The 21,616-nt window shown below is 35.2% G+C and overlaps 1 protein-coding gene and 1 long non-coding RNA gene across 2 annotated transcripts; both read right to left on the minus strand.

The window, feature by feature from the left end:
- Nucleotides 1-479: 479 nt before the first annotated feature.
- Nucleotides 480-9,014, minus strand: LOC149796560 (uncharacterized). Its single transcript, XR_016421447.1, has 4 exons — nt 8,801-9,014; nt 8,359-8,442; nt 7,563-7,821; nt 480-807 (listed from the first exon to the last, which is right to left on the minus strand). It is a non-coding gene; the product is annotated as an uncharacterized LOC149796560 (long non-coding RNA).
- Nucleotides 9,015-16,694: 7,680 nt separating this feature from the next.
- Nucleotides 16,695-19,514, minus strand: LOC149796561 (uncharacterized). Its single transcript, XM_089961258.1, has one exon. It carries the CDS (start codon nt 19,437-19,439, stop codon nt 17,343-17,345), a length of 2,097 nt encoding a protein of 698 aa, XP_089817384.1. The 5' UTR covers nt 19,440-19,514; the 3' UTR covers nt 16,695-17,342.
- Nucleotides 19,515-21,616: the final 2,102 nt, after the last annotated feature.

Consider the following 21,616-nt stretch of genomic DNA (forward strand, 5'->3'; position numbering starts at 1 on the left):
AAAACATTTTTGCAGTCACAATCTAGCTGTTATAACCCTAACAATTACAACACATATTATATTTTAGTATTTACCGATGTTTCCAAATGTGGCATTATTTATTGTGTACATGTTTAATTTCATAGGTAATAATAATAATAATAATAATAATAATAATAATATATTGTAATAATAATATTGATAATTATTAATACTACTACTACTACTACTAATAATAATAATAATAATAATAATATTTAGTAGTAGTAGTATAGTAGAAAACAATTTTCAGGAACTCCCACAACAATAACCATGCGCGATCATCACGACCAACACAGCCTTTAAAACACGAAATATATAAATGGATTGAAACTATTTAAATATGTACGATATGCATTTACACTATCATCTAGATGGAGATATTGCAGAACTTTGATTATTCACATATAATTGAACTGGACGAAATCCTCCACATCTTGTTAGGTTGATACACTTTGAAAACAAACCCTTCAGTTCTTCTGTTGACTTGTTTTGAGTGGGAATTCATATTTCTTTGTAATTTTCATTTAGGTTCAGATAAATCTTAGTTTTAACATTCCATTTACTTTCAAAATTAAATACATGGAAAAGGGCAAATACACATGAATGATTACCAGAAACCCTTCCACGAACTCATCACTGCTCCGATGGCCTAGTGGTTAGAGCGTCCGCCTCGGATGCGGGAGGTCGTGGGTTCGATTCTCAGCCGAATCATACCAATGACTTACAAAAATGATACTAACAGCATAAGAAGCATTATCAGCTCCATTGATCGCCTTTGATCGCCACCTAAAAATCAAGAAATATGCAAGTACAATTAAGAGAGGAACAGATACAAATGTTGCATTAACATGGGAAGCTCTTCGGGCTAAGCAAAAAGTTTTATAATCTAAAGTGAAAGGAAACAAACCTAATCAGAGTCAACCGATCACAGACGAAGAAATAAATGCCTCGTATAGAAAAACACTAATGGGGATGAAAAGACCTGAAGCCATTGTTAACACATTGTGGTTTAACAACTCTGTGCATTTTGGTTTGAGGGGAGTGACTGAATATTACAATCTGAAATGGGGATGTTACACTAAAGAAAGATGTGAATGTATCTTGAACTCAATAAAAGGTAGACAACTAAACAGACAACACAAGAAGAACAGGAGACAATGTCAAGGACATCAGGGATACTAATCCTAAGATGTATCAAAACAAAAACATCCACTATAGAGATTCACTCGCTATCTAGAAACCGTACGCAGAAGTAAGGCCATCAGACTTTTGTCAACGTTAAGATCATTTCTATACTGCATCCAGCACTATTCAAATCTCAGCGACACACACAAAATGGTTTAGTAAACAAGTCTTTGGAAGGAACAAACTGAATCATGAAAAAATGAAAGAAAAAGCAAATATTACAGAAAGAAAGAAATTAACAAACACTAGTAGACGAAAATAGCTTATTCAGAAGTTAAGAGTCTAAACCTTTCCCCAGCTGATATCATACAATTATCAGGCCACAAAACTATACAGTTTCTAAAAAGCTCCTCAAACATTAGTGACAAAGAACACTAGACGTACTCCAATTACCTGAGAAACACCAACCACCCAAGTAATGAAGCTGTCAACCCCCACCCCACAACAAAGAAATTTAAAATTGCACAGCAACACACTGTAGTATATCAAGTTCCTAAAGGTGCAAAACTTAACAGAATCAGATTATCAGCTACCCATTCTACGGATCAAACATGTCCGTACAAACTATGTTTGTTATGAACCTCCCGCAAAACGTGAACGAGATCTCAAACTGGGTCAACTTCTTTGAACAAAATTCACAAACAAGGCCCACACAGCGGAAACTTAGGAATAGCGAAATATGGACAGAAACTATATCAAAGAAATGATTTTAGTGTTAAATTGTTTAATTCCCTCTTGTTCCTGCATTATTTTGATGATTCTGGCTCCAATCGTAGTGTTGCTATAGATGCAAATGACCGTCCTGTTACTGTTCGTGACAACGAGCACTGCAAATTCAATGTTTGCATGCACATTATTAAAAAAAATGAATGTTAACTATCAGCCTTGTGTTTTCATTTCATTTAATATTGTTAAAGGAAACATATAACAAGTAATATGAAAGAAGTATACAGGAAAATATGATCACTAGAGAACTTCTTGTTTGAGCGTACATACATGCGAAGGGTGGTGAAGATTTCACTCTCCTAAAGTGCACTGTTTATGGCCGTCAGTTTTATATCCCATATAAAATGAAAGCTTGTATGTGGTAAAAATAAATATATGTATAGTATGTACGCTGTATCAGTGATATACCACTCGATGTATAAATTTTTCATTGAAAGGAAAGTCGGCAAGCCTCGTTTCCTTTTAATGAAAATTTATACATCTCGTGGTATATGTATATTTAATATGGATTATTTGCTGGCTTTTCTCCATTATTATATGTTATGTTTATCTGTATTTTGTATTTGACCCTTGTTTAAAATCAAATTAATTGTGTACCTTACCAGGGTCATTTATTTTGTAAACAGCATAATACATAGCTACTATTTCATATACATAATATGTGCACGCAACCACATATATGGAGAGACAGTCAAACACAGAGTGCGAGGTAGATAATATGTATATTTATGTTCAGCCAAAACTTAACATTTAGAGGATTCACAGAACAACACTGATTTCACACCTACATCATATTCTGTGCATGCAATACGTTTTGGTTATAACTGACATGAAATTGGCAAGATTCATAAAAATTTGTCAAATTTGCAACAATGTTTTTTGGAGGATCTAGATACAAAACTATCATATAGAAAAACATAAACAAATATGGACAACAGCAAGGCACAAAGAGACAATCAGAGAGCAACTGCGTGAAGGCGTATATTTTTTTAAAAGCTATTTCCAGAAAAGATCAATATAGTTCATCTTTTGTCGTACAACAGCCCATTTTTGAAAAGTCGGGCAGTGATATAACGATAGTAAAATCCAAGATTAATTTGCGATATAACATTTTCTATAATTCTGATTTTTTTTCCCGCTTTTTCCTTCACGTTTTTGGATTACATATAATATTCCATACATTGTTATTTTTGTGTCAGGCACATTTTCAAAAACATACCCCCAGCCTATTATTTATATATATGTTTTTGCAAGGATTATGTCACTAGCCTTACATCAACAAGTGTCTTTTTTTTAAAGTGCTTGCATTCTGCTTACTTTCTGTAAATTTCAGCATATCACCAGGCTCATGGTGTACAAATATATCTTCCCTAACAAACTCACATTTGGACATAAAATGATCAATTCCATTTACAAATGTTTCAGCCATGTCTCTATCAAACTCTCTAATTAACTCACAGTTTAGTAGATTAAATGTTGCTTCATCATCTTGCACCTTATCTGATGTCATTGTTTTCTTTTTTCCACAGAGTTGCATTGTTTGATGTTTGTCAGAGGGAGATGCTGGAAACAGCAGTGTTGAGAGAGATGACAGCAAATTACACAGGGTGAAGCTCAATAATATTATTTTCCTGGATTGACAATGGTTGTTTGCTTTTTACAAAAAAAAAATAGTTTCTATAAAAAATATTTTACATGAAAATCATTGTCCTGTTTTTCTTCTTCTCCTTTTTAAATGTAATATTCCAAGAAATTCATATCCGGGTTTAATGACCATATAAGCTATAAAAAACATGATCATTATGCGTATTTATCCGCCATGTGGAAATCACAGTATGATATGCCAATACTATTGGTGGATCAAGTTGGTTTATACCAACACTTCAAAGGCCATGTTATCTTTAATGTATGTGATATATATATATATATATATATATATATATATATATATATATATATATATATATATATATATATATATATATATATATATATATAGATAGATAGATAGATAGATAGATAGATAGATAGATATTGTGTGTGCTTCACCTTTGTCTCTGATTGCGGGTATGGGTTTTGGGTGATGTCTGTCTTTTGCCATGCTTTCTAAAAAATGATTACTTGCATTTAAGTTCAAGGCCTGATTTTGTTTTCAAATTAGTGATGTGTTTTCATTAGAGTTCATTAGTTTTCCATAATGTAATGTTGTAGGTCAGGTGACAGTTTATATAAAGAAGCTTTAGTAAGCAGTTATTCAGTTTTGTTTTAAAGGTTACCGGCCGTACGCTAACATGTTTATATTTACATCAGAACTGCATTTCATGATCGAAGGTAGTTATACTCTTACAAATATAATAGAAAAGTTATCAAGTGTAAAGAAGAAATAATAATTTAATTACTCAAAATAGACATATGCAACACAGTTACTTCCTTTAATCTACGATATCCCAGCTATAGATGACGCCAACCGGAAATGACGTACATTTATCCGACGAGACATTGAACATGCTTCTTGTTCTCGAAAAGCAAAACACTATAAACTACGGATAAGGAACATTTAGATGAAACTATTTAAAACTAATTTACTGTTGAGCCTGATATCGACATGCGTGCACGACGTACTAGATTGTGCCGCTTTCAAAACTGTTACATTGTTTCAATTTATTTTTAAAATTTCTGTTCATACAGGTAAAAAGAAATTTATGATGGTTTCCCTATGTTGACAATCTTGGTGTAAAAAACAAACATCGACACACTTAAAAGAATCCAAAGTCAGTTTTCGGGTTTGGCGTGCTTTGTAATAAAATAATGTTTGGATTTCATATCCTATCGACAAGGAGTTTTGTCTCGGTGCCAGTTGTGTTTATTCATCATTCGGGTTTATATTTGTTAGCCAAATGTAATCGTAATTGATACAAACGTTCATTGTTGATCGTAGGGTAAATATTATACACAATTCTAACTTGCTTTAATACTCCTTTTGTAATCCATTGTAGCGGGAACATTTTCATTTGCTGTCACAGTGAATGTATTTGCAGATAAAAAATTTTATTTGCGATATAGCTTCGTATAGTTAAACTTGATCCAATACAATTTGGTCATTTTGCACCTTAAAAGGCACCATGCGTGAATGGCATGTGCCTTCAGGCAATCGGGTGATTTTCCCGTCTGATTTGCGATTTTTTATCTGACATAAGCGATACACGCTACAGGGATAGAAAGAGCGTAAGTAAAATAATGTTTAAAATAATCATAATTCTTTTTGAACGTGCAGAGATTAGCTTTGATCAAACTCTTTATTTACCATTATTAAGCCAATTTGAACTCAAAAGGATTATAAAAAGGAAACGTGAGGTATTATTCTGTGACGTTCATCATTTATGTAATGCCTCACATTTATTTTACTTACGCTCTTTCTATCCTTTTTCTCATATGCACCATATAGATTTTTACGGAATTTAGGAGGATTTAGAACTTTGCCATCCCTCACCCTATTCAATCCCACAGATTACGTCCACTCTTTGTGGTAAAAAGGGTCTTTTTGAAAAAGAAAGAACCATTTTGTCCAATTATCACTCTTAATATCATAAGATATAGCACATAGATCTTTACGTGGGAAACTTAAACACTTGAATGCTAGATTAATTACGTCATATGTGTTTTAGGTACGCGGAAACTGCCTATTGTTAACGAAGGATGCCTTTAAGCTGAGTCTTTAGCATTATTGTATTGTTGTATTCAGATATAATTTCAGAAGAATCATGTACTTGAATTATTCATTGGTATTACAAAGAGCTCATTGAGTTTTGGTGGCAATGTAAACCACGCAAAACAAACAAGGGAGCAATTTACTGACATCAAACGTGTCATAATGTAGAAATTGAATGTAAGCGAACGATTGGCTGATTAATCTTTGCTTAACATATGCACATCTACCTCTCTCGTTCGTTGTACAAGAAAGTACGGGTCACCGAATGTCCGCTGAAACACTCACTAAGACTGTTATTGTATGTATGGCTGTGGTGGAAATGAGTATTTTAATTTAGATAGGCAGTAATCGAAAGAGAACAACTTTTATATCTGAGATAATGAGTGATCAGTGGATTTAAGAATGTGTTCGTTTGTCAGCGATTTTAGCACACAGTTTTAACAAAATGTTCTTGGTAGTGTCTGTTCGTGCATTTGGATCAGAGTTAGGAAGAACATGATATTAGCATTTGGGGACTAGGGTTTCCCACTAATTTAAAAAGTTATGCCTAAACAGTGTATTTACTGCAAGGACATTTGGAGAGATGTGCGAAAGTAACTGGTCATATGAGAAACAAGCACTCTGACTATTTAGCTGAATACATCAAAGATGAGACCAACGTGTCCGTTGCGTACGCTGATAAAAAGTGAACTAGCCTAGATACATTGCAAAAACTTGAAATAAAAATCAGCGCAGATGAAAGCCTGATGCAATCATACAGAAACCGAGGAAGCATTTACGGAAATTTCAAACAAATAAGCATTGGAAAATGAACATTTTGACACTTAGCGCGATGAACCAGTTAAAATACTGAAGAATATGTAGATGGTAAATGAAACATATTTGCTTTTCGAGGCTAATGCATTAAGTATTATTTTGTAAACTCTTCATATGACAAACTTCACACTATTGAAAAATCTAATGTCTGTCACGTAGAGGAGATTTTTATCATAAAAGTTGGACTCTTTCTGACAAGATTTTGACTTTATTGGACATATTCATACCGTTCACGAGACGAAGGACTTCTTTATTATAGGAAAGTAGCTGGTCAGGTCCCTGGTATAATGACACACAATGTACTTGGACACACAAAAAATTGACAGAGGTACGATATTATTATTGTCTTGTTAACAACAAGTTACAGATAATTAAATATTTTCCTATTTAGGACTATATGCGCAACCAAAATACATCGTTATCAAGTACATAATTAAATAATATTCGTAATCGAAGTGATTTTAATTTGGACTCATTCAATTCGACAGTTCAAAGGAGCTTTTCATGACATGCTTTTAATGAAAATATGTAGCCGAAAAAATTGGTACAAAGCACCAGCTGTTAGAACTAAAAAGCTACCAACAAGCGGGATGAAAGAATAACAGTCATTCGATAACCTATCTAAAGTTCGCTAGCGCATGGAATAGTATTTGCATTTTCTTGGATATATTTACTGCCAGGTCAGCTTTATGATTCAAAATGATTCTTATTCTTCTATAAACATATTATAAGACGTTACTAAAGCGTGAAACCGTTTTATGAATGTTGATTACTGGCACTTAATAGACGGTATTCTGATTAATTTCTCTTTGGACTGGGAATATAGATCTTAACATGTTATTTGTTTCGTACAAGCTTCAGAGAAATGCTTAAAATACCTCATCATCCTCGCTGATGGGGACCTAGGAAATGACTAATCCATTGTATCTGTGAAGAGTGGATATTTCAGCGGACATTGATCAGACTGTGATTGTCAGTCTATTCATCTTGCTGTTATGGAACTGATGGTAGGTCTTGTCTTAGCCGGGTGAGAGATTCGCGTTCTGACTATATGTTTTATTATATACGTGTGATAAAATCATGTATCTCCTATATATCTTATTACCTTGAATTAGCTGCCTGGGGAATTTAGGCTCTTGAATAACACTCGACAGTCTCATTGACGAAAATGAAGTCAGATTAATGGCAGCATTTTTATATCATCGTCTACAAAAATGAGGAGAAGATGCTTACTGAAAACACAGCTCAGCGTTTGATTGAATAACAGTTCACAATGAAGGTGCATTTGTTCCTCGCCTGAATTGATGAGCGCGAGAGCTTGAGCATGGCGCAATAATTTATTACTTCAACATTTGGTTACTGGCCTGTAATTGAAACAAGTTTATTTTAATTAAGTAAAGGAAAAGACATTAGTATGTCCAAAACTCAATTTCAAAATTTTGAACACACACACACACACACACACACACACACATTATATATATATAATATTCCTTGTATTTTCCCATTGTGAATAATTTTCAGTATATAGCGTCTGGTACAGACGTCTTCGCTTTTCTGTATAAATTATCTTACTTTGGAGAAAGCCGCACTTTTTAAACATCGCTAAAAAGGATTACTCCCAGAGGCTCAAAACAGCATCACGCGTGGACCACGAAAACTTTGAGAATTACGTCAGTGATATATGCATGTAAATTTATACAAGTTCTAGATTTGATTTGATTCTGAATGGTACTATTTTTTATATAAAAAGATGGACTGCAATTGTTACAACATATTCCATAAATGCGATAATGCAAAGCATGAACACGTTTAGTTGATTAGCTTTTATGTGTTTGTAACAAATAAATAACCATCACTTCTGAAAGTAGCAGATGAAAAAACAGCCAATACTAAAATACCTTCTCACGGAAACGCTTTTGTGGTTCATTGTTACGTCTTCCCATTTTATTCCAAAAGGTCTTGTCACATTATGAATCATTTCACTGAAACAAAATTAAACCATTTAACTTCAAATACAATTTTTTCTGGTCAAGGTTTATTGAATTGCTATGTCATAAAATTGTGTCACCTAAAAACATTATCATAGATCAATTCCATTCATCATGCAAGTTTTAACAATCTATACTTGTATTCTTATTCTCATTGTCATAGTAATGGTTATTATTGTCATTAGTACATTGGAACATTCTGTACTGGAAAGTTGATACTGTCTATTGCATTTATGATTTTCAATGCTCCTCTAAGAACGTTGTGTCAAAAGGAAAGACTAAAGCCACTAAAAGGAAAGAAAGTCTAATTTAAAATTGTAACATTTTCATGTTAGTATTCGTCTTGGTGTACCTTTTGAAGATGTTGGATACGAAGAGAGGAAAGTGTGTTCGTTGGGTGTGATTGCAGCATCTCATTTAAAAATCACGTATTGTTTCTTAAGATCGGAATTGTTCATATATCGGTTGATCACATTTCTTCTTATTGAGTCTGTTCTATATCTGAGTGTTAAACTGTTCATGATGAATATGAAGGTGGCAGCCTGGAGGGGTGGGGCTCAACCTGCAAAGACTAAAAAGACCGTGTGAAGAAGGTAGATAGTCTAAACAAATAGACGGAAAGGTCATAAAATAAACACACATAAACATTGCAAACCTTGTCATTTGTTGGTCTGCTCATATTACTGTGCTCTTGTCAATTGCAATTTCATATAAACTTTGAACTAAATGGCCATTTTGGGCGAGGTATTTTGAAAAGGTTAAAGCTATTATTATACGAAACCATGAACCACACAAACACACACACCACCTCTCTCCTACCCCCTCTCTCTCTCTCTCTCTCTCTCTCTGAATATGTGCCAGTGTGAGCAACAACGACTGTCAGTAAAATATTTCACATACAATGCCGAAAAATTGAATTTGCAAGCACTTGTAAAATTGTATTTAAGCCAGTGAGTGATTGAAAAACAGTTATCCACTCTCCCATACAGTAGCATAAGGATATTACCCTTCCTCCGCGTATTTTCCAGTCATTATCATGACCTGATGAATAAGTGAGAGCAGTTAAATTTTGAATGTCATCTCCTGTTCTTTAGGATCATATCTCTTACCGTCCCTCTTTCTCTCTCTTCTCTCAATGTCTCTCTATCTCTCTCTGTCTCTGTGCCTCTATCACTTTTGCAGACACTTTTATTGAAATGGATATTACTAATATATACTATTACATCTAATTAGTGTGTTGGTAATGACACAACTAGGTCTAACACAAACTATCAATTACTCTCACCCCTGGTGAAATTTGCACCCATTAAATGAATTTTGCAATTTTTAATTATATTCTTTCTCTTATTGCGTATTTATTTTATCACAATATACTTTGTCATTAAATAGTGGAGGTAATTGAGTTGATAATGTATATTCTCAGGTAGCGGGAGTATCTTTATGTTTTTGCACTCAACACAACTGCAAATATACCCTGATGTACTTACTATACGACCTACATAAAGATAGTGGCTGCTTAACTTTTATAGTGCGACCTATGTTATTCCATTTTTGTCACACACCATTGAAGCCAGTCTTTCAGCATTGTGTCGATCTTTTTAGCAACACAACGTTTTGAAAAGCCCTATTTTGTATTTACGAAAGAGACAGTCGGAGAACGTCATTCAAACAAATTATCTATTTTAAAGGCATAATGCAGGTTTTGTTATGTTTAACTGAGTGGTCCATAAATGTTATTTAAACCTCTAGGTAAGCAAAGTCAAAGCTTAGACATTATCCATTCCTGACATGCATTAACAATCTCAACAGGTGACAAGATCTGATATATTTTAGTAAATAATTTAGTTCCCGCAACAGGTTATATTTCTCTCTCATAATTTGGTCATATAGCTCAAACAATATTGCTGCATCACAGGTTACTTGTTTATAAGTTATCTTTTTACGTTAAACGATTATTATATCTTAATAAGACTTCGATCGTTTGTTTCCAACACATTATCCTGTTTGCTATCTTGCTCGCCTAGTGTTCATTTAAGTCGCTCTTGCTTGAAATTGTGTGTGGTCGCAGTTTGCTCTATTTTCTTCATGACTGTCGTAAACAATTTTTTGCTAAGTCGCTCTGAAAGACTTGCTCGCAACTTTTGTCTTATACCAGAGCACGACCGCGTATTTTGCTGCTGATTCTTAACTTACTTTTCCATGACATCAGCCGTATCTTTTGCGTCTTTTACTCAGACAAATGACATTAAACTATGATTTTATAAGTACTAGCTATCTGATCTTTATCACAAGATTTCTTTGCAGTAAATTACTTGAATATCTGCTGCATCTCTATGGAAAACCATAAAATATTCTTCTTGCCATCTACAGTCTCGTCATAGCACTACTTAAATTTAACAGAGTCGATTTCAATTTATGTCGTGGTTGTCTAAGCAAGAAGTAAAATAATGCAGCCTGTGTTGCGTATGATATATTTTGGAATACCGTAGTGCGATTGCGCCAATTATATTGAATTCCAGCGCTTGATGCGCAATGAATAATATCCTTTTATTTTATTCATGTTGTCGTGATCAATATTTACGTTGTTGAATACTTTTGCAGAGTCGATGTCACCATCAAGTTCCTCTTCTAGCATTATCTCTCTTGGCTGCAATAGGTTCAACGTAGTGGAGTCAGAACCTCTTACACCTTTATCAAAGTTCCTAAGTGTTTTGAGTTTATCTTGGCTGGGAATTAGCGTATCAATAATTACTTTGTAATAATTCATCTCATTATTCAACAGAATATTCAGAATCATGTTTGTCTTGGCTCGACCTGTTGGTGACTGGAATCAGGAAAGAAACAATTGTGTTTTCACTTGTTGACGAACTCTGATTCGAAGTTGATGATAAGCATTTTTGTAAGCAGAGTATGTATAAAATAAATATATAGATTTCGGGGCCATCAAAGGTAACGGAACTAACTAAACATCATTATCAACAATTTCTGATGTCGATCTCAACAGGTGCGTACTGAAATCTGGCGAGACCATGACAATATCGTTAATTATGCCTCCGCTCTAGATAACAAATGTAGCTGAGCCTACTGACAATACAGATGCAGACAACAAAACAATGAGCACTTAAATATGTAATAATAAAGTTCTACTTTCGGAGGCGACCAATAACGTTTCACTAAGGAAATTCTTTCTACCTTCCAACATTAATTGTCGTCAATCCTTAGCAGCCAACTGTTGCTTTCTGCACCATGTGTGATACCGCTTTCGGGTGGAACAATGGCATACGGGGGGATTAAGATTACATATTTGCTAGCACCAGCTGCTGATACTGACGCAAGATACAAGAAGTATGTTGACGGGAACTTTTTTGGTGATTTTGCTCTATCAAAGTCTTCAAATGACCGAAATATTTTGGTCTCTACAAAGAAATATATAATGTGATGATATTTCTTTATACGCCAAATACTGAAATATACTGCGGCATATTAGAGGATCGGAGCCACTTTCGTATTACATGAAGAGCTGCAAGCGGCTTCATATGCGTGAGCTTTACCAATGCGCAACGAATTTTGCTTTCAAATAATTACGAATTATGGCTTGACCTTAAACGTTCCTGTATACACGAGTAGCGATAGGAGTATAGGCTTGGCCGTGACTACATACTATGAAGATACAGCAAATATGCAGCATGCTGATACAAAGTTTGGTCTCGGTAGTGACATAGTATTTGGCAACACACTACTGCAAACAGGTAATTTGGGATTACATCAGATCTATCTAAATGCACAACACTGTGTTAGCATCGCCGAGTAGACAATATTTTAGTGTGGAATATATTTCACTAAATATGAGGGCGCTATAAGCGTTCATAATGGCAATAAATGTGAACATATGTACATTTCAGTTAGCATGGCAGATGTGGAAGTGATACATTCTGAAATAATAAATGTTGCCGTGCCATCAGACAATACAAGTACTGTAACAAAACAGTATGCTTGTGTCTATCGTGTGAAAAATATCACGGAACATATTGCTCCGCCGTCTTCAAACATTGCGAACAGATTTACTCGACTACCTACCAAGGCGTTTACGCGTTTGTTGACCAGATTGTATTTTAACGCCAGGAGCAGAATGGAACACGTTTGGTATTTGGAGCAACGTTTGGATCCGAACAGACTGACCCGCAGCTGTCACTATATGGAGCTTTCAGCTCAGAGGGAGAATGGTTGGGGCTGGGTTATAATTAGCGTTTAAAAGTGACTAATGATGCAACAAACTGGGCAACTCTTTGTGTCAGTAATGCCACGGTATGATCAACATTATCCACGTTTGATATTACAAATCCAAGCATGGCAAAATATGGAATATATATTTTTGTGTTTGCACATTACAGTAGAATCCTAGTGAACGTTAATTTCAGTAACGCAATAAAATGAAATCTAATGTGTGTTGGCCAAAACATAATATGACGACATGGGTGGCACAAACGTGTGTACAAGCTAGTTAGCTTAAACCCTGCATTTATGGTAGCTGCTAATGTGAGCAATATTTTATTTCAGTAGTCCATATAAGAGCGAATCAGCTTCAGGACGCACTTAATAATTATCATTGTGAAAACCCTTCTGTAACAAAAAAGGGTCATTTACCTTCACTAATAAATATAAACAATGCTAAGGAATATCCTTAGGGAATTTAACATAAAAACCGAAATTCAAACGCCAAACAAGGAACGTGAAAGAAGATAAGAATCATGCTGATGACCAAGACTGTATGGATTAGCTTTTCGGGCGCAAATAAATTTAAAATAAACAAAATCTTCTGCACATCTATAGTGTGCGTTTGATTTGTGTCCATGAATGTAGATTTATATGATCATTTATAAAACAGCATATTACAGAGCTATTTTTGATCGTGCATTATATATATGGACAGTGATGCTATAAACTAATTGTTGCCAGCCTTGATAATGAACCTGTTTAAAGTTTGCAGTAGTTTTCCATCGGTATAATTGAGTATTACTACATATATCACGCAGGTTAGTATACTATCTAACACCTGGGGATGAATTGCGACACAGTGTCTCGTTTGTGTGTGTACTTTGGATTTTCAACGCATCTTTAACAATGTTTCAGTTACATCGCTACGATATCTGCAGTTTGGTACTTATAGTTATGTTTTGCACTGGGACATCATGCCGCAGACGTGTGGCCTCATGTCCCACCCAGCCAAATAATACTGACACTAGGAGACCATTCCTAATACTAACCTCGTAATGCTGAGCGCCTAGCGAGGCAGCTACTAGTACCATGCTTATAAATATTTGGTATGACTTGGCCTAGGTTCGAATCCGTGACCTCTCGCTTTCGAGGCGGACGTTTTAACGACTGATCATTTATTCGTATTTCTATTTTAGTTACTGTTCTTTTATTTTTGGTATGCAGAATTATTCAACGTTGTGTTTAGATTTAATTTAAGACGAATCATATATTTAATCATTTATTGGAATTACAAAGTGCTCAAATGACTGTTAGGACTAAGCAATATTTTTGTGATCATTGTGTTAGTAATAAGAGATTCTAGACAATTCAAATGTGATACATTTATAATTTGGAATTTCAGAACATTCAATGCTATCTGTACATAAACACATTCAAGATGATATAACGTTTAGGATTATTTGTGGTTTAATTCACAATTCCGTAAGTTCCCCTTAAGTTTTCATTATATAACTTAAAGAATTACATTATTTCTGAAATTTCACAAAACGTATTGGTTTTGCTTCTTTCTATAACCTAATTTAAGACCATATAGTCGTAACTGAAATATAACTTCAGGATGCATTGTGTGTCATGCCATACTCTGTATGAAGTTCCAGCAACTGGTACATTCCGATTATTCTAAGCCTATTTCATAAATATATTCATGTGAAGAATTCTTTGGTACCAACATTTGTGTCCTATTGAATTAATAAAACATTATTTTAAGAAAGAAGCCTTCAGGAAAAGCAGCATGTTTGTCTGATCTTCTCTTTTTATGAATTATTTACCATATAAGGCTATATTTATATGCATATGCACATAAAAACATGAAAATACAATGACAACATTGGATAAGTCGCATATACTCAAAGCATCCACTATTGCACAATAGTGGAAGACGAGTTGATGGCAAAAGCATGTGGAAAACCTTTTAAATGTCTGCCACTTTGATCTTAAAGATGAATCTAAAACAATTAGATGTGATATAACAAGGCTGCATTAAATAAAACGAGTACCATACAGCACATAATATTTCCGACTTGTTTCATTTCCCTACAAATGGCTTTGTAATTCGAGTATCAATCCTGCCAGTTGCATTATCAAGTGTGGGATTGGATCAAATTCCATGAAATATATGATGTTGTACAAAAGTGACAGCTGTGGTAAGGATGCAGGCCACTGAACACTCTTGTGTTCGGTCTTTAAATTTTGGGGCTGATGACATGACAATAAATAAATGAGACACTATCAAGCCTAGATATATATAAGGCTAAAGTGGCACCAAAATACCTTCATTTGTTCAAATATTATTCATCTACGTCGATAGAGGGAGCTGATTTATATGTTCTTTAGCTTTGACATTAAATTTGAGACTCCAGTCATGGCTATGATATCACTAATAATGATCTATAGCTGGTTCAAGTTTCATTAAAATATTTTCAGGAGTCTACACGTTATAATACAGAATATGCACATAATCACATAATTAGGTTGTTTCTTGCTAGCTGTGAACTTATGTCAACACCATTTAGTTATGATATATACTTGGTGCTATTTTAAATCTCTACAGCTGTCACAAGGTTATGGGCTAGCCACACAAATGTTAACATAAGGATAAAATGAGGATGCATTAACATAACATGCCTAATTTAAGACGGTTTAAAAAATACATCAATAGTAATATAATCATTTAACATGAAACCACAAGTGTTCTTAGCTTGACCTTGACCTTCGGAATTGACATAGCACATGGTATGCAGCATACGATTAGTATTATATACATATATTCTTCCTGATATGTTAAACGTCTTCAAAGCTAAGTTTAATAGCATACAGTATGGTAACATTAAAGAGAGAACCATGAAAGTGGCATGTGAAATACTGTCATATTATCATATATATAATAACTTTCTTTTTCATCTCTTTAATATCGGTTTTTAATTCAACACATTGCAAACAAATATATTCATATTGACATGTCACCTAAACGTTGCGGCTAAGATTAGGAAAATCGCAAAAAGTCAATATGAAACAGTGTAGTGTTGAATAATAATACTCTTAGTGGCTTTTTTTACAGCCAAGATTTGAAACCAAAGTAAGCATGATGTAAATGTTACATTAACTTTGCAGACAGGATCTTGATAATGGTACGAGTCCATCATATAAAACATATTTGATAGTCTTTTCGTGAACAGCTCTTGAATATGGCCCAACCATGGAAAATAAGATTGGATTTTCAAACAGATTCATAAAAGATAAAAGTGTGTTATGTGACATGACCTTAGGTTATTCTAACATGAAAAAAACCGGGGGGGGGGGGTTGTCGCTATCCTTGAGAATGTGTGACCTACTTGCTTGACACGAAAATATATAATATTGATTTATGGTCTAAACTTTGATGAAAATAAATGAATATAAATGATTCAATATATGCTATAATTTAACTGCGAGTTTAATTAAACTTTTTTCAATGGTTTTATAGTTACAGCCTCGGTATAAACGGAAGCAAACTTCACACATGACATGGATATGCTGACAGGACCATGCTAATGATACTTATGAGCGATACATGATACGCTCTCAAGCAATGACTTTATATGGGAAAATATTTAGTTCGATGATCAAAAAACGCTTGGATAAACAAAAACTGATATTGACATGAGAAATGAGACAATGCCTTACGGAATAGTCCATGTCATAATGTGCTGCTATGCCAAGGGATGTATATTACTTTTTATACTCTCTCTCTCTCTCAATGTGCATTAGCAATTTTCTACAAAAAGATTTTATTATGCAGTACAGTAATATTTGATTTACAAACAGTTTAATAATCTAATTTTAGCTACTGAGTGATTTACGTGAAATCAGATCATCAGTCAGACAGTGTAATCAGAAGTATCCTCCAAAGTACTTTTCAATTACACACAGTTCAATAAAAGATAGTAATTAAGTACCCGAATGCCATTTCCTGTCCGAAAGTCGATAATGTACTCTCTCTCTCTCTCTCTCTCTCTCATCCTTTTCCAAAACCTTTTACCGAAAAACTAACGACACTTTCAATATTTTGCATACACTTTAACACGTAAAGGGATTTTTAGTCAGTGCCTTATCCTGTCACCAATTTTATAGAATAATTTTTCCTAAATCCTTGACGTTGCATTGAAACAAGCTTTAAGATTGTTGTCATGGTGAAATATATTGCCAGGCACCACATTTTAGTATAAAATTATAATCTTAATTCTTTCATGTGTGACTGATTTGATGTACAATCAACATAGTTCTTGCCATACGTTTCAAAGGAAAACAATTGAAATGATCTCTTAAAATTCTGCAAAAAATTCAAATAAAACAATAAGATTCAATATAAGTTCTTGACAAACCTGAGTGTGACAATTAGTCAAAAGAATTCGAAGACATATGTCCAAGTTTTTAAAAACTGGTCGCAATGTGGGGTGAAGAATATTAGTTCTAATTATGCCTTGCAAATGTTTAAAATTCTTTATTTAAAAATACAAACAGGATATATTCATCAGAAGTAAAATGTTTGGTCAACTTGTTGCACACGCTCATGCACTATCATATGTACACTGAGAGAGGGTGGGACCGGTGTTTTGTTGTGTTTTTTAACATTATAATAATCACCTTTTGATTAATTTGGACGCTAGCACTGCTAAGTGCCAAGGTGTAGACGTTGACCATTTATCCACCAGCAACCTGGTACGTAATCTCATGGCTCTGCAGAAACAAATGTAGGCTCTAAGGTAGTCCCCCATCTCCATGAAGCACAGACCCAGAACATTTAGCCCCACTTCGCGGAATTCCATACGTGGGTCCATTCTTTCGTTGGTAACGATCTTAATCAGGTTCATGAAGGCAGCTTCTGTATTTGCTTGATCCGCCATTGTTGCGTGACATTTGTATAGCAGGTAGGACCTCAGCATATCAGGGTCAACGTAGGCTCCAAGACTGCTATAAATAGTTTCTGGTACGTGAAAAAATTCATATTTGATAACATATGGAACAAGGTCTATTTCTTCGATGGTGTACCGCACATCCAGTGATATATACTGTTGCACATATGTAACTCTGCCAAGTCTTGTGATAGCAGCTTCAGTATTATCCGAGTCTGCCTTTTTCCAGGCATCGCGTTTACTAATGATATTCCGAAAATGCCACTTACTACATAAAGCAGACAGAGGCTTTGGTTTTATGGAATAAATTGTTTCAATTGTTTCATTTGTTTTTCCAAGTGCATGGAGCACTAAAGCAAATTTAATTCTTCCAGCCAACCTATCTGTATCCATGTTGGCAGAAACAATGTGAAGCAAAGATCTATAAAGTTCATATATCCTTCTATTTGACATGCCCATCTTCTTGACCTTGGCTATATTAATATATGCAAGTGTAGATTTTATTATCTTTGAGAAATCTTTTGATAACGGGCCGTGTCTCTTCATAGCAGGTGAGTTAATCTGCGATAGAACGTGGAGTAGGTGTATCTCAGATAGACCCATACAGAGATACAACTGACAGCAGAAGCCTATGAGATTGCACATCTCCATCCCACTCCAGTATAATCCAATAGTTTGCCCCAAGCCTGTGATATACATGATGAGCAGCCGCTTCTGGATGGAGGAACGCTTAAGAACACATCCAGCTCCCTGGGACAGCAAATTATTAAGTAGACGGGATAAACATAGTGCCGTAAAAGGATTAATTTTCCCATCAAATAGATTATTTTCCGGTATGAAGTAAGATGGCAGATTCCGACTCTCTACACATGATTTCAGAAAGCATAGAGCTTCCATCAACCGATCCAGGAGGTGTGATCTGTCCCAGTCCCTAGTGTGGTGCAGTTCTACCTGCCACATAACTACAGTTTTCATTGTGTACGACGTTACCAGATTTTGCAAATCAGGGAACCTTTCTTTCAAGTCCTTTGCTATGATTTTAAGCAAAATATACACATGTTTCTGTGCCAAGTTGAATAACTGTAAAATTGATTTTTCGTGTACAGCAAATGAGAGACACCATTCCATGTGCTCTGAGGGACTCCCCTTGAAACCCTTGGGTACGACATGACATCCTCCAAAGTGCACAATAGATTTTGCGATATATTCTGGCGGCCATCCGTGTCTCCTACACCTTTCTAACCATTGGGACGCCTGAACGGGCCAATCCGGGTGGGAAAATGCAGATACAATATCACGCTGTATACCCTTGAATAGTGACGGCTGAGCTGGCCCCGATATATTTTGCAATTGTACATCTGATGGAAGTATCTGCATCAAATCCTGTCGCTCAATATGAATAAAGGCAGCACTTGACAAATAGGATGTTGTTAATGAATTCGCCTTGACTATGAACACCAGGGCTTGCCTCATATTTTCGTCTATTATCCCAGGATGTCCTAACCGCAGCCATGTGTAGCCGGGATGGACTCCATGGTCTTCTGCATAAAACACTGTATGTTGAGGGCTAGGTGGGTCAATATGTCGGCCGCTAACGGTTATGAACTTGTCGACAAGCATGGTATCGATATCACCATCCCCTAACTGTGATGTTCCGTCAGATTTCCCTCCTGTTATGATGAAGCCATAATGCGGACTCGGCAAAGCATTTGTTACGTCCCAGAACCTTGTGTTATTTACTCTAAAGTCTATCATCTCTTGGCTAAATCCCATGGAATCTAACAATAAAGAAATGAAGGTTGACATACGATCCGAATTTGCCATTTCAAAATAGGTTTCGTTTTTTTAAAGAGAAGGCACTTACCTGTCTTCTTTTTCCGAACTTTGTCTCAAGAACAATACAATAGCTAGCTTCACAGTCGATTCACCACGTTTTGAGGCGCAAGAGGGGGGAAGTCGTGGTAGTTGGTACACGAGGTCTAATAATAATAATAATAATAATGGTAACGATAATTATCGTGTTGGAAAATGCAGTATGATGAGAGTAAAATAGTTAATATTTTTTTCTTATTGAGTTAAAATGGTTCTTTTAAGGGGAAAAGATGAATAATATCTGGAAACAACATAACAAAATATAACATTTTAAAATTGTACTATAATTAAATTTAGCGTCATAGTTTGCATCTGTTGACATTTGTAGAGACTTTTATTTCGTTGCTGCCGCTAATGTTGATCATAAAATGTATGCTGTCGCACTTTGGTTTTTAAAGGCACTTAGAACACATTATTTGCTATATAATGCAGTGGAAATGAGAGCTAAGCGCCCATTCCAACGACAGAGTAAGACTACCGACCAGGTGAGGTTCGATACTCTGAAAACTGAGATATCGTGGTTGATCGTATTCTCCTCTGTGTAGCTACAAGCAATTCGGAATAGACAAATACTCGAGATTGTAGTTAGACAAATACTCGAGATTGTAGTGGCATCGAAATTAATTTGCTCGCACCAGCAAGACACCAGTTTCTATCGGTATAGCTCCGACAATAGATATCGATTTGTGGACCTACAATGGTTGATTTAGTCGTAATTTCAGTCACACTAAGACCCCCAGTTACTGAAACAGCAACACCGCATTTAACATCTACGACCAAACACGTGCGTTTGTATTTCACTATTAGCGCGGTTCTCTTGGCGATTTCGTTTCGCAGCTTTTGTTTCGCTTCAGTAATTTTTAACGTCGGTTCAATAAGACGAAAGGTCCTTTATAGTTATTCTATTAATAATACAACAGCGTATTTTTAATCGCATGACAGTGAGATCTCGTCAGGCCTTATCGTCATGCGCAGGCGCTATACTGTCACAAACTGACTTAACATTATTCACTCATTTTATGTATGTATTAAATAAAATAAGATTTTCCATCTAACAAAGACGTGAAAATGTATTATCTGATGACGACTGTGGTAGAAACGTATTTTCTGAGGTTGACTGTTGAAAACAAACTCATTTAAGCAATATGACCGTGCAACTGGTGAAATAATTTTCATAGGGGGAGAAGCTCCTGCACTTTATGATACCTGACAAAGGGTCCGTATAAAGCGACAATATTCAAGGTAAGACGTTGGCAGTCACATGTTCGATAAGTATGGACTGGACATTTAGTGCGGTCAGATTAATGTATGAAAATGTAATTCTTTTCCAATTTTTATTAATATCGGGGGAAGGGTTGCAACTGCTTGGAATTATACTTGTGCTAGCAAGGGAATCTTGCCACATGGGTGGACTAATCCGGGACGTTCTGCGAACGTCGGGATATGGGAGTCCCAGCCGCATGAAGTACATTATAATTCCCTATTCAGTGGAGAAGCAATTGGAGGGTGTACAAATACAGTGGAGAAGCTATTGGCTGGCATATATACACGGTGAATAATAATTTAGTGCAAAATGTATCCGTGAACAATAAAGTGCTCTAAAGAACTTTGAGAACACTTAATACCATTTAAGAATGCTTTAACTGCTGTTGTTCTTTCTTTTGCTATTGTTCAATATTTGATTTAATTCATCATAATCATTTAATTAAGTCATCTTTATTTGTGTACATGTTGTCTACATGTAATTCATTAGTATCATTTCAACAACCCATACGTCCATTCCGTGACTATACACAAGCACTTCTAACAAACTACCCTGTTTTACAGACCCTATTGTCATGCAATTTAAAAACATAACAACTTAGCCTCTGGAATATTTACTTGTCTGTGCTAATATGATCTCTTTTTCTAGCACAATTTTCACTTGCAAAAACACCGATTACACCAGCGCCTTTTACATCTAACGATCCTCTTTGCCTAATAATTTTTATTCCAAACAAGTGCGTTCTTGCTGCATCTAATTCGACCAGGTTTGTCTTTTGCAGCTAGTCGGGTTAATGCTGGTTTAACATAATTTACAGGAAATGTAATAGGGGTGGATACATTGGTAAATGCCACCTCATCAATAT

Source organism: Sinohyriopsis cumingii, chromosome 6, assembly GCF_028554795.1.
Source record: "Sinohyriopsis cumingii isolate HCF-2022 chromosome 6, ASM2855479v2, whole genome shotgun sequence".
In the NCBI taxonomy this organism is placed as follows: domain Eukaryota; kingdom Metazoa; phylum Mollusca; class Bivalvia; order Unionida; family Unionidae; genus Sinohyriopsis; species Sinohyriopsis cumingii.

Bases quoted from the DNA above. Each gene is read 5' to 3' on its own strand.
- LOC149796561 (XM_089961258.1), bottom strand. From the start codon at position 19,439: ATGGCAAATTCGGATCGTATGTCAACCTTCATTTCTTTATTGTTAGAT.